The sequence below is a fragment of the Gasterosteus aculeatus genome, chromosome 13 (genome assembly GCF_964276395.1).
Source record: "Gasterosteus aculeatus chromosome 13, fGasAcu3.hap1.1, whole genome shotgun sequence".
NCBI lineage: Eukaryota > Metazoa > Chordata > Actinopteri > Perciformes > Gasterosteidae > Gasterosteus > Gasterosteus aculeatus.
Window position 1 is genome coordinate 4,730,684 of NC_135701.1, and position 15,136 is coordinate 4,745,819.

A 15,136-nucleotide genomic window follows, 5' to 3' on the forward strand; every position below is an offset into this window, starting at 1 on the left:
CTGTCATGTAGTTTTTTTTAATTTAATTTTTTAATTATTTAATGTAGAGCCAATTTAACAATTCTGATCAAAACCACTTTCCTGAAAAAAATGTGAGTAAAGAGCTTATGTTCTGATCAAGAGCTTGTCGGTTTCTTTTCTTTTCCTCAGAATATTCTAATTTGGTTTCAGTTGTATTTAATGTGCATTCTTTGTCTCTTTCCAAGCCTGTTTTTTATGAAGGCATCATAATTATTATTAGATGTTTAATCTAATTGTTGGTCAAAGCAAAAGCTACAAGTTCTTTAGTTAAATGTTGAACATTTTCCCAATAACTACATTTATTTCAAATTATCTTTTTCTCCCGGACTCCTTTCTCTGTCAGCGTGTCTTCTGTGGTGCGATCTGGATCAAGTGTACACTTCAGGGTAAGAGACACTTTCACTGTGATGGATGAGCAGCTACACGATGCGTCCGCACATCCCCAACCGTCTTTTAACGAAACCCGGTCTCACGTGTACAGTGCGAACCTGCAACAAATGGTTAACCACGGAGATAAGAGCGGGGCGATAAGAATGATGAAGTGGAGCGTGAACAGGTCACCCGATGACGGCCCGGTGTTGCCACATCAAACACTGGTGTTCTGTAAACACCCGTCGACTGCAGCAGGACAGCGTTCCCTCCAAGCACGTCCTCCGGCATGCAGCTGTAACGTGGAGCCGTAACGCACCCCGACTTGTGCGCCGTTGCGGATCGTCTTGTTAGGGTTTTCTTCTCTGAGGGGGACGGTCAGGAAGGATGAAGCGCTCCTGTGTGAAGCACCTGAAAACTCTGGTGATAAGTCTCAACTTCCTGTGCTGGGTAAGTACCGACGCGTAGGACATGCAGACTTCACAACGAAACAACAGCCTTCTTTAATGTAACAGGGACATTGAATGAAATGTATCTTCTATTATTATGGGTTTTAGTCTATTGGATCCTTGTGTGACTTTGATGCAGTGATGCTTGAATGAGAAGAAGCGGATGTGAACGTCTCACTGCCGCGCTGTCCCAACCTCCCCTCACATCAGGCACGTGCACTGACATTTTGTGGGGGGGCAGGTGCTCGAACCAAAACAAACGGGCAAAATGATTCATGAAATTAAAAATACTAATAATAAAATAAATGAATGAAGAACACAGTAGGATTTCCCCTGTCCTTCCGCTTTACAGACTCGCATTTCTTGGCATTATGCTGCAAATTGTGTAATTGAGATAAATAAGTAAGAGTGACTTACCTAATCTCTATCAAGACAACACACACACACACATTTATTTGACTGTTTTCTGACAGTTGAAGCATAAGCAGCATTACACAATTAATATAGAACAATATACGTCACCAGACTGTCATGTAGCTCAACTTAATACTTTCAATAGTTGAATTAAATCAAACTAAACTAGTGAACTTGTCTATTCTCTGCCTGCCTGTATCTCTCCCTCTCCGTTAAATATGACAAACGTCCGTAAACGGCTCGACGAGGCTTCGACATTTCGTTTATTTGTTTATTTTTTTAGCAAACGTCAGGCCAGTTGTGACGTAATGTTTTCAGCGGCGCTAATGACGTGGTTCATTTATCACCAAACAACGTCATCCCTTGTTTCTCCGATGCTGCAGCCGTTTGCCGCTCAGCACTGTGCGAGCACTAAGAGGAAGAGGATCATCATCATCATCATCATCATGCTGGGGCGAAATTCTCACAAGAAATAAATGCCCCGTCAGATATCAAAACACATTTGGGGGGAATTGATGCCAGAGAGAGTATTTTTTTATTCTGAAAAATGGAGGAATGAGGGAAACGTGGGGCACTTTTCTCATCCAGGGCAAAGGGGCAGGTGCTTGAGCCCCACCGGGGGTCTACCTGTGCACGTGCCTGCTTCACATCTGCATATAATAACCAGTTCTCCGCTCTGTGCACGTTGCAGCTGTGCGCCGCCTTCACGGTGGCCTTGGGCGAGTTCCAGATGATCAACTCCAAGTTCTCCTCCCTCATCACCACCTTCTGGCCCATCTTTCCCGCCAACACCGTGGTGGCCACCGGCACCATCAGTTGCTGCGTGTGTTACCTGGGAGTGATGGGGGCCATGAAGGAGAACCGCTGCATGCTCGTCAACGTGAGTGTTCGCGTCGGTTCGGTCCGTCTGTTAACATTAACCCACGTGCACGTCGTACTCGCCGACGACCCGGTGATCGGGTTTCGTTTTTTTCCCGCCTGCGCCGATACCGATAAGCTCTGATCAAATGACACGTGGGACTCTAGAAAGGAATGTAGCCTGTAAACTACGAGACCCGTTTCACTGTTGCCATGTGAATTAGCCAGGAGGGTCACTTCTGGCTCCAATAAAACCAGAGACTCCTACAGAGACGCCTCAGCACGTTACGGCCTAAAAGAGCTGATGAATGACATCACGAAGCGACACAGACTCGCCTGACCGATACTGACCTGATACTGATAACCGGTTGCAACTCTCACTCCAAAGTCACTCGCGCTTGAACGTGATTCTCCCCGACTGCAGTTCTTCGTCCTGTTGTTCATCCTGATGCTGGTGGAGTTGGCCATGGCCTGTGTCTTCCTGGTCTACAGCAGAGAGGTAAGAGCCTTTCGACACTTTCCCAGGGAGTTGTGTTACACTGTTGGCGAATATTTTCCCCCTCAAACTGCTTTGGGCTGGTCGTGGGACACCTTACCGCTGTCCTCTCGTCCAGCACGTACTGCGGCGATGTCTTTTCATGTCCATCGGGCAGCGGCGCACTGCGGATAACGCCTCGTCTGCCCCTGCAGATCCACACGTACTTTGAAGAAGACCTGACGCGGAGCCTGGAGATCTACAGAGAGTCGGGCTCAGAGATCAACACCACCCTCAAAGAAGACTTCGATGCCGTCCAGCACCTGGTAAACTGGGTCCTAAACTGTGGCGTTTCTGTTATATTGGTGGATTTAACGGTGAAAGTCTGCACCTCAACCAAATGTTCACTGCTTCAGTTGAAATCCTTTGGAGTGGCAGAGAGGGGCTTATTCTGAAAGGCTGTTGGGTGTTTTTCTGGTACAGTTCAGGTGCTGTGGAGTCCACGGTGTGGCAGACTGGAAAGGGGACGTGCCCATCTCCTGTTGTAGGAAGGACCCCTGTGACCTCTTCACGCGCACCTACTGGGAAGAGGTCACCTCCACGACCATCGCTGCACCAAACACCCGTTTCCGTGCTTCTCCGTAGTGTGCAGTGTCTGTGATTTAACAACGCCAGCCTCCGTCCCGTTCCTTCTGTCCCGGACGCTTTCCTACTCTGCGTGTTTCATTTCCTGCTGTGAAGGATCACCGCAGACGCTTTGTCTTTCAGGGTTGTCTGGTGAAACTGAGGGACTGGTTTTCAGGAAACTATCGCAGCACAGGCGCCGGCGTCGCCGCCATGTTCATCCTGCAGGTACGATCCATCTTATTTCCCTCAGTCTGAGAAGGGAGAATTCAACAGCTCAGCTAACTAAAACCTATAGTTCTGTTTCACATCAAGTATGAAACATGTTGCGTGGGTCCCTACTACATACAAATATAAAGAAAAGGGATATATAGCTAAATTGTGAGCCTTGTTAGGGTCGGCACCGACCCGTTTGGGGTTTTAAATGCATAAAAGAACCTGATCAATTATTTTTTTCATGCATCAAGGCCTTTTGACTTTGTCAGGGATCTATTTTCCAACAAAATAAAACAAAAACATTTTTTTCACTAAATTATAAAATGCTCTGGTTGAAATTATGACCATTGTGTTGTTCCGGTCCTTTTCGACCCAGTAGTAATAATTGGAGCCAAAACTAAAATGATAAGTTCACTGTCAGACACACACTGACAGACGGCTCCCCTCCCAGTCATGTGACCTTTAGGGGACAAAGAGGTCAATTCAGTAGAGAGGTGGTGATCTGCAGGAAAAGGTCCAGAGGTCCACACCAAAAAATATGAAAGAGACGAGAAACAAATTGGATGATAGATACTTAATTTTAGTGTATTTCACAGTTGATTTAAGAAGAAATAGTACTAATTCCTGACGACAAGTTGTTACCTGAGGGAAATATCCGTTTAGCTGCTCTGTGCTCCACTACGTGCGCCAGCTGGTGTCTACGTGCACACACGGGTCACATCAATAGGACGTGGATTAGAGCGGCGGCAGAGTGAAGTTGTGGCGCGTAAAACCAAAATGAATACGCAAATGTTCTCTGTATAGCTGCAGCTGAGATTACCCTGTGACATGACACAGTGCTTTCTCCTTTTGTTTCCATTCTAACACTGATAAGAGCTCTGAGATGTCACATTTGAATTTGTATTTCTTCACATGTTCTGTGGCTCTGACAAGCAGCGTTTTCATGTTTAACTATGTTTTTTATACATGTTTTCTTTCTTTTCAGTTTATCTGTCTGTCCATCACCGTCCCCCTCTTTTGCCTCCTCAGTCGACAGGGTTTGGGTTACAAGTGAAGCCAATTGAATCCGACCTCCTGTATGTTGGCACGATGCTGCTCCCCGTGTCACCTGTTTATTATTCCGCCCCAAAAAGAAACGGTCCTTCTTTGACAGCCGCCCATCATCACTATTGACTTTGTCCTGTGATGTGAATAAGATGGATGACATGATTCCTCAAAGCCCCCCGGAGGTCTGTTTCCCCATGACTATAGATGACGTGAACTACTTTGTGGCACCTGCCCTTCCCAGTTCGTTCAACTTTGAAAGACAAACTGGTGTCGGACCGTAAGACTTTTTAACCTTATTCATTGAGTTTTCAATATTTTCCTCCATTTTTTTAAAATAGTTTTTTGATTTCAAGATATTCGGTTAATAATATGCCTGCGGTTCCAGACCCATCTGGTTCCACTTATCCAATGTCTTAATTTTTTGTTCAGACTTTGGTCTCTAAATCCAGGCTTGGATGACCAGTATTTAAAATAAACCTAAAAAAATGTGCTTGTAACAGCATTTTTAAAATTAATTGCTTCGTTTTTCGGGTGATTCTGATTCTTCTGAAATATCGGCCGCTTCCCGCTGTGCGAGGAAGCCACAATAATAATCCTTGCCATTGCTGTTTTAGGAATTAAAATCACAAACCACTTGGTAAGATGTTAATGTGTGAGGTAGCTTAACTGGTATATATTATGTAATTTTTATTTCTTTTTAAAATGGAAACATTAGTCAACAGATTTTCATAATTTGTAATAACACAGCAATAGCCAATGAGCTATGAGCGAAGTTTAGACATTTACTTATCTGTGTATCAGTCTGTATTACAGCCCATGTTCTGTATCGAGTTGAGAGTGAAACGTGATTAAGACAGTAAAGTTTTTTATCGTAAAAATACCACTGTATCGTCTGAGTTTCCTTGGTGCTTCTGATAATATTCCTCATGATGCAAATAAAATAAAAACTGTTTTGTCACAGAGTTGCATATCAAGGAACTACAACTGCATTTTGTTGTGCAAGTCTGTGTTTAACATTAGTAATAAATCAACCTTAAACATTTACAAGTAAATTGCTGGAACATTAAAGGTACGTTGTGAAAGGTAAGGTTTGTTTACCTCTGTTATAAATCAACTGGTCTGAGTGCAATATAAATCTCGATCCCCACACAGCCGAGCTCTGCCTTTTTTAATAAGCGTTTCCTACCTCATTACATCCACAAATATATAGAGCCAAATGTATGACACTTTAAATATGTATGTTGCGTTTGATTATCAAATTTCTTGGAGTGGTTTATTTGTTTTGTTACCTTTTTATTGCATTCATTATACCTTTATTTAATGTCATTTGGCAACTATTTTCCCGTCCTCCAAATACAAAGTTTACATATACATATGTTTGTAAAGTGGATGTAATTTGCGTGCCGTGTGTAAAGTACGTCGCACATTGTGAGACACGTGGGTCCGCAGCAGAGGCCGAAGGCGGCCAGCAGGTGTCGCCATCGCGCCGCTCGTTGTTCCTCCTTCATGCTCACGCGACCAATAGACTCCTGCTTCTGTCCAACAGTCAGGGAGCCGTTGATTCAAAACAAGTTGTGATGGTTAACGGTCCGTAGTTTTCAGTTATGATTAACCAGTTGCCGGAATTGAAAAGCATGACACGCGTAGAAACGGGAACCAAGAGGGAAACAACGTTAGCAACTGAAACACTGTTACATTTGAATTGAGTTCCCTTCGGCCAGAAGGTGACGGCTGGCTGAGATATTTAGACTGTTTTTTTAAGACGACGTCTGGACAATAAGTTCCCCGGCACTACAAAGATGAACGATCCAAGTCTTCAAAGCAAAGCCTCGGGTATTTAAAAAGTTAATCCAGTTAACACAGGTGTTAAGACTGCGGTGAATAAGCGCGCGTCTCTTCTTTTTCCCCACTTAAAATGTCTTTCAAGTCATGTGTCACGGTGTGGTTCACTTCCTGTTGTATTTTGTAGTTTTCTGCCACTCGTGTCCCCGGGTAACTTCACTTCCTGCCTTGTCCCGTCATCCCCTGTGATTGTCTAATAGTTTCCACCTGTGTCCAATCACCTGCACCTCCCTTGTGTATTTAAGCCGTGTGTCTCCTGTGTCACTTGTCGCGTCATTGTCTTTAGCCACGCATGTCCTTGTCTTTCGTCGCGGAGTTTCCTGCCTGCTGTTTTTCCCCTGGATCCTGTGTGTTTTTGCCCCTTGGACTTTGCTTTAACCTTTGGACTATTAAAGTCCTTTGTGTTTCCTGACAACTCTGCGTTTGAGTCCCGCCTCCCACACGCCCCCCCTGACATCATGTCTATAACGTTAGTTCGGTTAACCAAGTTGGTTAACCTGTGACAAAACATTAGCAACAAGTCCATCTTTTGTTAAATAATAATTCATATTACGGTAGTTAACGGTTAGCTGCATTACAGATTAGCTAATGTTAGCTAACGCTAAACAACGTCACTGCTTCGGCAGTTTGTAACGTTAGCTAACGCTAACCAAACATAACGTCACTGCTTCCTCAATCGGGCAGTTTGTAACGTTAGCCAACTGTCCAGTAAAACAATTAATACAAATGTAATGACTCCAGCTGATTTGGTGGTATTACACTAAACCGTAACCTCTCAGTTAAATACTGTTAATGTGAATTATACACTAATGGCATTTAGTTGGCCATTAGTGGCGATTCGAGATGATCCATCTTGAACAAAGCACCATCTACATTTCCAGAGAAAGTGTCTGAGGCGAAGGACGGAGCTGCAGGTCCGGTCAGGGACGACTTCCACCAACCTGCGAGGAAATGGTCTGACAGTCAACTGAAGGTACTGCAACAACTCCCCATTCGAAAACAAACCTTTTTAAAAAGCGACACGTTGAGCTCATATTTGATGCATTATGAAAAAACGTGATCAAAACTGCAAGAATTCAGCCAAACAACTTCTCTCGTCCTGGTAGATTTATTTGTCAGATCACAAGTATCCGCGCTGCGTTTGCAAAGGCAGGAGAACAACTGACCAAACATCAGGAAAAACATTGTGTCTCTAATTCTCATCCTTATCAGACCCGTTTGCCTGGTTGGCGCTTGCTGACCTCGCACTCCTCAACCAGGACAAGACCCCGACTCCCTAAATGAGCAGTGGGAAAAACGTTTTTGATTCTCAATTATTGTTTTATCCTTATGTCATTCAGAAAAAAATCAAACAAGCGGAGGCTAGAAATCAACGTCTGATCAGAGAGCAGAACCGACTACGGTTCGCCGTGACTGAAAAGGAGGCCGCGGTGAAGCTGCTGCGGAAGACGCTGAGGGACAAAAGCGTCAGGCCACCTGGTTACAACGGTGAAGACTCATGCGAGCAGGTGAAGAGCGCATGTGAACACGCATCTCAACATAGAAGCAGTGACGCACACAACTTGCCCCCTTGAGTCTGTGTGCTAAGTCGGGGCATGATGACAGACCCGCGCTCCCTCTAAGGACACCGGTGCTGCCAGCGTCACACGTTTGGCTGCAATATGCCTGGAATGAGGGAGACGTTGAGTTCATGTACATTTAATGCAGCGCCAGAGTCACTCACCAGTTACCAGTGTACTTAGCAATGGTACCAATGCACTGAATGCCAGTTTAAACGACGGCGCATAAAAACAACTGGATGGAGCTGAAGGCCGCGGTACCGTGGAAACATGTATGCCCCCCCCAGCAAACACATATTGATTTGAATACTTCCTCTAAATGCAGTGTCCATTTTTGTATCTGGAGCATCCACTCCAGATGTGCTGCTGCATCGTCGCCCCGCTCTGTACCGGATGGTACTTCCCCTGCGGAGACAAGTTTTAAATACACATTCAATCATTTGGTGTTCGCCCCCACCGACATGTTCCAATTTGCTTGACTATTTTTGTAAAAATGTACTATCAACTAAATATGCGACGCACGTCTCACCAAGCTGGACGTCCAGCTCACGCTAGATGTATTTAGTTACATAAAGCTATTTTAAGCTTTTTGTTTAACTTGTTTTAATGTTTCAATCCATTTTCTTAATTGTTTTTAAATTTCCCCTTTCTATTCATTTCTATGGTTTTAACCGTTTAATGTGAAACGCTTAGAATGGCCTGAAATGTTCTCTACAAATACACTTGCCTTGCCCGGCCTTACATTTCAAGTTGTCCCGTCATATTGTTGATAACACACTACGGCCTTTTCCCTTCATTTACTTAATATCAGCGCAAACGGCAGCTGGAGAACAACATTGACAAGATGAGAATGAAGGTCACCGGGGCGAAGGAACTCCAAAAGACCTACCAGCACATCCATGACCACCTGCAGCAGGTGAGCTCTGCTGTTGGATACGCTGAAAGCAGGCGGTAGTCAAAGGACTTCACCGATAGTAGCTTATCAATATGGAGATACTTTTTTCTATTTACACTCAAAGGGGATTACATAATGTCATGAAAGTACACCGATAACTAAAACCACGCTCTCGATGTCTGCAGACATGTCAGCGATACGTCTAATCACACTTTGCAGTGCAGCCTTGTTGAGCTCAGGCTCATCAGCTAAAGAGCCTCAATAACTATCTGTCTTTATTTACTGCAGCTACTCCAGTTGATCCAGGACACCTGTAGCAGTGTGCAGTCTTGTTTCTAACAGGAAGTAACTAGCCAGCCCATTTATCAAGTACAACTTGACATATTTGACACATTTCTTAATGTGTTTTCAGTTACAAAAGTAGATGAAACATTACACAATAGCCTTTGGTCAGGAAACCAGAGAAGCTGTAAGGAAGACGCACGTATTGGATGAATCTAATGTAAACCACCACCGCGTCATTGAGCCGATGCTTGTGGTCTGTAATGTGGTCAGGAGGTCCGTGAGATGGAGCAGGCGCGCGGCCGCAAAGAGCACGCCGTCAGCACCGGACGGGCAGAGGTGGAGAGACTAAGCAGACAGCTCCAGGCAGAAGCAGCAGCTTTGGAGAGCTCACAGGTGAGACCGCCCCACCACCACGCCCAGCGCAAGCCCCCCACAGCGGCTGTGACGGGAGTCTGCATTGCCTTTATCCTGATATATGAAGGAACCTGGATTGAAAATGGCCGCACAAGTTGAAGCTCTCCTTTCAGCACCATCGACCGTATCTTATGAAATTAGCGGCCTGAAGAAGTACAACTTGTGTGTGTGTGTGTGTGTTGGAAAAAGGTCACAGCCGGTTTGAGAGGGTTCGATAGCTGCACACAGACACACACTCACCGGCTTGGATTTGACTCAGCAGTCTCGATGTGCGGGTGTTAGTGATTATAAAAGCTGTTGTAAGTCCGAAAAAATAATGCCGACTGGTTCATAGATCCCCCTCTCCTCTGAGTCAGGGTTATCTGGTAGCTTTAAATAAAAACATGATGATTTTAAACCGGTATATACATATCTAAGCTGCATCTTATCTCAACCTTTAGGAGAGGGCTGTTGCCAAGCAGCTCTCTCCTGTCTTCACTGCACAAAACATTTTAGATCAGCTCCAACCTGGTTTCCGCTAGAAGACTTCCGTGGTAACTGCTGGTCTCAGTCTCCAAAGACGTAATGCTTTCTTCTGATGTGGGTGAATGTTGTGTTTTGGTGCTGTTGGATCTTAGAGCAGCCTTTGATACTGTAGATGAGAGCGTCCTCACAGAAAGGCAAAAGCCTGGGGAGACTTTCTCTGTGATTGTAGTTATTTCTGTGTCACTTGGTCCCCACATCACTAAAACTGCTGCTCTTTCCTGTGGTGTGCCTCAGGGTCCTGTCTCGGGTCCCAAATAATCTGCTTTGCATACACTAGAAATAAGAAATGATATAAAACTGTTTCATGTCTTTAGTCTTTGGGTTTAAGGGAACCAATAAAATTCAAGCCCATCTGGATGAAATATATGATTCCACCTGCCTGGTCATTTAAAATAATATTTAATCTGTTTCTCAAGTTGCATCTTATTTTTTTCCAGGTAGCTGGAAATATTGCTCGTTTTGTATAGTAAAAACAAAGTATGAATGCGTTATTTTAGATAGGTAGATACTTTTTACTACAAGAGGATCTTTGAGGTAGGTTTTAGCATAATGCCTGCTAATGCATTAGCATCTGGTACTAGAGACTTTGAGCTGGTTTTGGGACCAGTTCTTTTCATCTGGGACAGTAAATTATAAGAAGTCTTGACTTATGTTTGTCATTCTTGATTTCTTTGTCTTCTCTTTCTTAAATTTGGTAGAAATTTCCGTAAGCACCTCAGGATGGTGGGCAGCCGCAGGATGAAGGTCCAGAGTAAGTATTGCTGTCAGTCAGCGTACATGTACTGTATGTACAGTGTGCTAATGTCAGAGCATTTCCATACATTCATGCTCAACAGTGTGAGCGATAACTTTGGGATTTATTTGTGCTTCATGCATGGAGCAGCGGTGCTGTGCACGTCGGAGTGTGTTTGTGAATCAGACCAGCTGAACTTTATTCCTTAAAATCCCCCTTGAAGGTGATTTGGTCAGTCTTTACTGAAGTGTTTGGTTGTTGTGTATGTCTTGAGTCTTGCCACAATTAACTAACTAATGAATTGTGTTGTTTTGATGACATTGAGTCTGTGCTGGAAACTTCAACGGTGCAAGAGACCGTCTGCATATTTGTTTACAATGCATGGCAGATATCAATATAAAACCAGAAAGACACTGACAGCTAAACAGCTGATCCGTCATGTGAGTCAAGTGTTTGCTGTGTAATATTTCCATCAAATGTTTATCAACAGAAGTTTAAAAAATAAAACATTTTGAGCAAGATTCATCAGATTTTTGTATGTGACACTTACAACGTTGAGTGAACCCTTTGAAGCATTTGAGTGGCTCATATGTTTGGTGGTAAAGGGTAAGACATCCCAACCAAAGGATTGAGGAAACTTTGTAAAACTCGTAGATCCCTCACTTGTTACTGTTTGGTCAATGGAAACCGTTATGAATCTATGAAAACAAGCATGAATCTACAGAGATACATTTTACCTCACAAATGTTCTCTCGATCTATCCAAAGTTTATTTTCTAAATCGAGTGAATAATCACAACTTGCACTTGTCACAAGTCAGGTATTTATTCCGAGGCACCTGTAACCACACCCAGTGATGACGCCATGTGGCCACACCCCCTGCTGTTCACCTCTAAATAACAGCAACATTATTGCCAAATCAGCTCCATACAAGTACTATTAATAACAGTAATATTGAATTACCACAATACAAACATTAGCAGGGGCTGCTACACACAATGGGGCAACTAGATGGAACTGTGATTTCTGGGGTTTGGAGTGTGTGTGCGTGTGCTGTAGAATGACGCATTTGCCCCCCCACCCTCCCCCTCCTACCGACTCCATCAGCCTTTGCCGACCGCCGGGCCAAGAGCTTCAGCCGCTCGTGGAGTGACCCGACACCCGTCAAGCCCGACTCAATGCATGACTCCAGAGACAGTGAGTGGCACGCTCTCCACCCCTCACGCACACACCAACAACAAAATGCCGCACAACATACAGAAATGATTGTCTTTTCATCAACCACTTCTCCTTGACGTCGAAGGAAAGACGTCAAGGAAAAGTGGTGCAGAGTTCATAAGGACTCAGGAAAAGACAACTGCAACTTTAGAATGCAACTGTACACATCACCTGTACAAAATCAGCAGCGACAATCTGTACGATTGGTGCTTCGCTTTAAACGTTGCTGACACAAAGAATTGTGGGGCGCCATTGTCCCCTTTTACTTTGGTATAGGATACGCTAAAAGAAATTAAGGAAGGAACCAAAGTACCGTTCCAAGCGCCTCTCCATGGCATTTTCCAGCATTTGACCAGCTCTTATTAAGGCTGACACGTATCAGGAATCAGGAAACCTTTATTACCAAAATATGTCAAACATACAAGGAATTTGTCTTGGCGGTTGGTGCGCGACAGTGGACAGTATGACAATAGACAACAAGACAGCAGTGCACAAGTAATAAAATAAAGTCAAATGAAATGCTAATGCAATGGGTAAGTAGTAACGCATCGTCTCAGTCAGTTCCCATCGTTCCAAACAAGACGATGCCACCGCGGCCGCACACTCTGTTGCTAATTCTGTGATTGTGTGGCTACAGTTCTTCTGAATGTCTCCACTCTTATCGCTTCGCCATCCAACCTCATCTTTCCACCTGGTTGTCCATCCGCCTGTTGCCGTGTGTGCCGTAGTCGCCTGGATGCATCAGCAGAGCGTCCTCCTCTCTTCCTCCCGCTCTGGGCCAAAAAAATGTTTAAAAAATAACAGGTGCAGCTCTTTTAAAATGGAGCATGCTGCTCTCTAATCTTGTTTGTGTGTAATCCTTTCATCTCGCCCTTTGTTCCTGTGTGTGTGTGTGTGTGTGTGTGTGCCAGGTGGCGAGCTTCAGAGCTCCTCAGGGACTCTAGATGAAGGGCCTGATGAGGATGCCGACTGGGATGATGAGAGGGAGATGGAGAGGGTCGCTTGTGAAGCAGAGGACTTCATCCCACCTAAAATCATGGTGCGCATCTCAACAATCGATTTTCTAATTTGTTTTCTAAGCCGACCGAAATGCATCCTTCACGTTTTTCTGCGTCTGTGTCCTATTTTCCACAGCTAGTTTCCTCCAAGGTTCCAAAGGCTGAATATGTCCCTAACATCATTCGTAGGGACGACCCCTCCATCATCCCCATTCTTTATGTGAGTAGCAGCCCTTCGGCTGTATTGATTCATTTAGTCTTAAGATACAACATGATATTCTGACATCAGTAACCATGCGGCACCAGGCTGTTTTTATTTGAATACATTTGGTGAAATTAAAGATATTTGAAAAGCTGAAACTACTGCAACCATGGACAACTGCAACCATTACCCACGGCAAGTGGTTTTGCCATATTGAAGATCTTAAGCAAAGATCTGCGTTGGCCCAGCGAGTGATGGAGTCATTCAGTGCAGTTGGCAGGTTTCATTTTCGTCTTAGTGAGGAACTGTTCAGTCCCTCTCGTGAGAGGGTGTCTCTCTAAAGATATATGCGACTTGTTGGCTTTAATGGTCTCCTAAGTGGCACCTTGTTCTTTGTCTGCTCAGATGGAATTAAAGACGGTCTGTTGCTGGTATTTTCTCTCCAGGAAAGAGAAACACAGAACGTAACATTTTAATTGAGATGCAAAATCCTCTTGAGCTTTGCCAAATCCATAATAGGATTATTATATTATTATAATAATTGTCTTGGCAGTTATTCAAACCTTTCATGCTAAAATGGTAATGACATGTCTTGGATGATGAATCCCAAGAATAACCCCCCTTTTTAAGAAGTTTCAACAGATACTAGTTTGATCTCCCTGGTTGGTACGTTCATGTTCCCCTCAGGATGAATTGTAATAAATTTGATAATCCTCTACCTGCTCATCTAGAGCCGATTGCAGGTCAACATTTCAATTTGTCCAATACTTTGGTTTGTGATCAAATACAATACAAATACATATTGAACAGTATTATATAAAGTATTACATGTTTTAAACAATATCCAGGTCAGCTGAGTCTGGTACTATACTGGGTACTATAATTGTTGGTTTTGACTTGCATACCTTGTTAATCAACTTATTCAAAAAGATCACGTACTTAATTGTGAATGAGTAAAAATCTGAATGTGTAAATCCAATCTGACCTCTGGCTGTAAATTATCCAAAGTGGTGTCATTTAATTTGATTTGATTGATTTGAAGGGTATCGCTTAAAATAAACACTAATTCTGCTTCAACCTTCCATTTAAAGGACCATGAACGTGCCACGTTTGACGACATCCTCGGTGAGTGTGACATTTGTGTGATTTTATTTTATTTTTAGCTCTAAAGTGAAAATGACTCCAAGTGGAAAAGATGAGGACCGACTAAGTTTCAGCTTGCTGGAGGGCCGAGATGATTCACTGTTTTTGTACTGTGTGTGTGTGTGTGTGTGTGTGTGTGTGTGTGTGTGTGTGTGCGGACGTCTCAAGAGAAAGCCAATTTATGTGTCTCACCATTACAGCTGAGTGGGAAAAGTGACACCTTTCTCCCTCTCTCTTTCTCTCCCATTCTGCGTCCAGAGGAGATCGAGAAGAAGCTGGCGGCCTACAGGAAAGGCTGTAAGATCTGGAACATGCTCATTTTCTGTCAGGTGAGTGACAAGGGAGACGGGGCAATATTGTGAAATCATTGACTTGTGCTCTACATTAGAGTTTGCTTGCAATGTGGCAGAAGACTTATTTCTAACTAATTAATTCAGCAAAAAACTGATACCAGCTTCTCAAGATATCAATAAAATCAATTTAAGCGAAAGATATTTGCATTTGGCAGCTTAAAGTAACACATCTCCTGCTGTCTTGATGAGATAGACAACTACCAGCTACCACGGGGCGATAAGAGAGGCTTCGTCTTCACTTTTTGGCGAACTGTAACGTTGCACATCTTTATATAAAGTCAATACTATATTCAGATGGACGTTATAAGTAAAGTAAAGATGTCGCGGTAGAATCCCTATAAACTATATATGTTTTCTCTTCTCTGACTGTGTTTGAGCATCTGAAGCATTCTGAATCCTCGCTGGAGTGAATATTAAAGAGCACCTATCCACATTTACTGACATTTCTCATGTTGGTCTCTTATCAAAAGGGCTCAAACTATTTTGAGTTTTTTTTT

At 43.6% G+C, this 15,136-nt stretch overlaps 2 protein-coding genes across 3 annotated transcripts; both read left to right on the forward strand.

Annotated features, from left to right (window-relative positions):
• Nucleotides 1-369: 369 nt before the first annotated feature.
• Nucleotides 370-5,353, forward strand: LOC144386327 (leukocyte surface antigen CD53-like). The gene is made up of 8 exons (XM_078087075.1): nt 370-407; nt 503-840; nt 1,945-2,133; nt 2,536-2,610; nt 2,802-2,912; nt 3,070-3,177; nt 3,355-3,438; nt 4,412-5,353. The coding sequence occupies exons 2-8, from the start codon at nt 778-780 to the stop codon at nt 4,478-4,480; spliced, it is 699 nt and encodes a 232-aa protein (XP_077943201.1). The 5' UTR covers nt 370-407; nt 503-777; the 3' UTR covers nt 4,481-5,353.
• A 570-nt stretch (nt 5,354-5,923) lies between these two features.
• LOC144386330 (NMDA receptor synaptonuclear signaling and neuronal migration factor-like) lies at nt 5,924-14,660 on the forward strand. Of its 2 annotated transcripts, XM_078087081.1 has the most exons (11): nt 5,924-6,306; nt 7,197-7,288; nt 7,656-7,823; nt 8,686-8,790; nt 9,325-9,447; nt 10,692-10,744; nt 11,833-11,922; nt 12,855-12,982; nt 13,078-13,161; nt 14,235-14,268; nt 14,545-14,660. In XM_078087081.1, the coding sequence occupies exons 6-11, from the start codon at nt 10,714-10,716 to the stop codon at nt 14,646-14,648; spliced, it is 471 nt and encodes a 156-aa protein (XP_077943207.1). In that variant the 5' UTR covers nt 5,924-6,306; nt 7,197-7,288; nt 7,656-7,823; nt 8,686-8,790; nt 9,325-9,447; nt 10,692-10,713; the 3' UTR covers nt 14,649-14,660. The 2 variants fall into 2 exon arrangements, with proteins under 2 accessions (XP_077943207.1, XP_077943206.1); XM_078087080.1 differs by lacking the exons at nt 11,833-11,922; nt 12,855-12,982; nt 13,078-13,161; nt 14,235-14,268; nt 14,545-14,660 and having other exon boundaries at nt 10,692-11,245.
• Nucleotides 14,661-15,136: the final 476 nt, after the last annotated feature.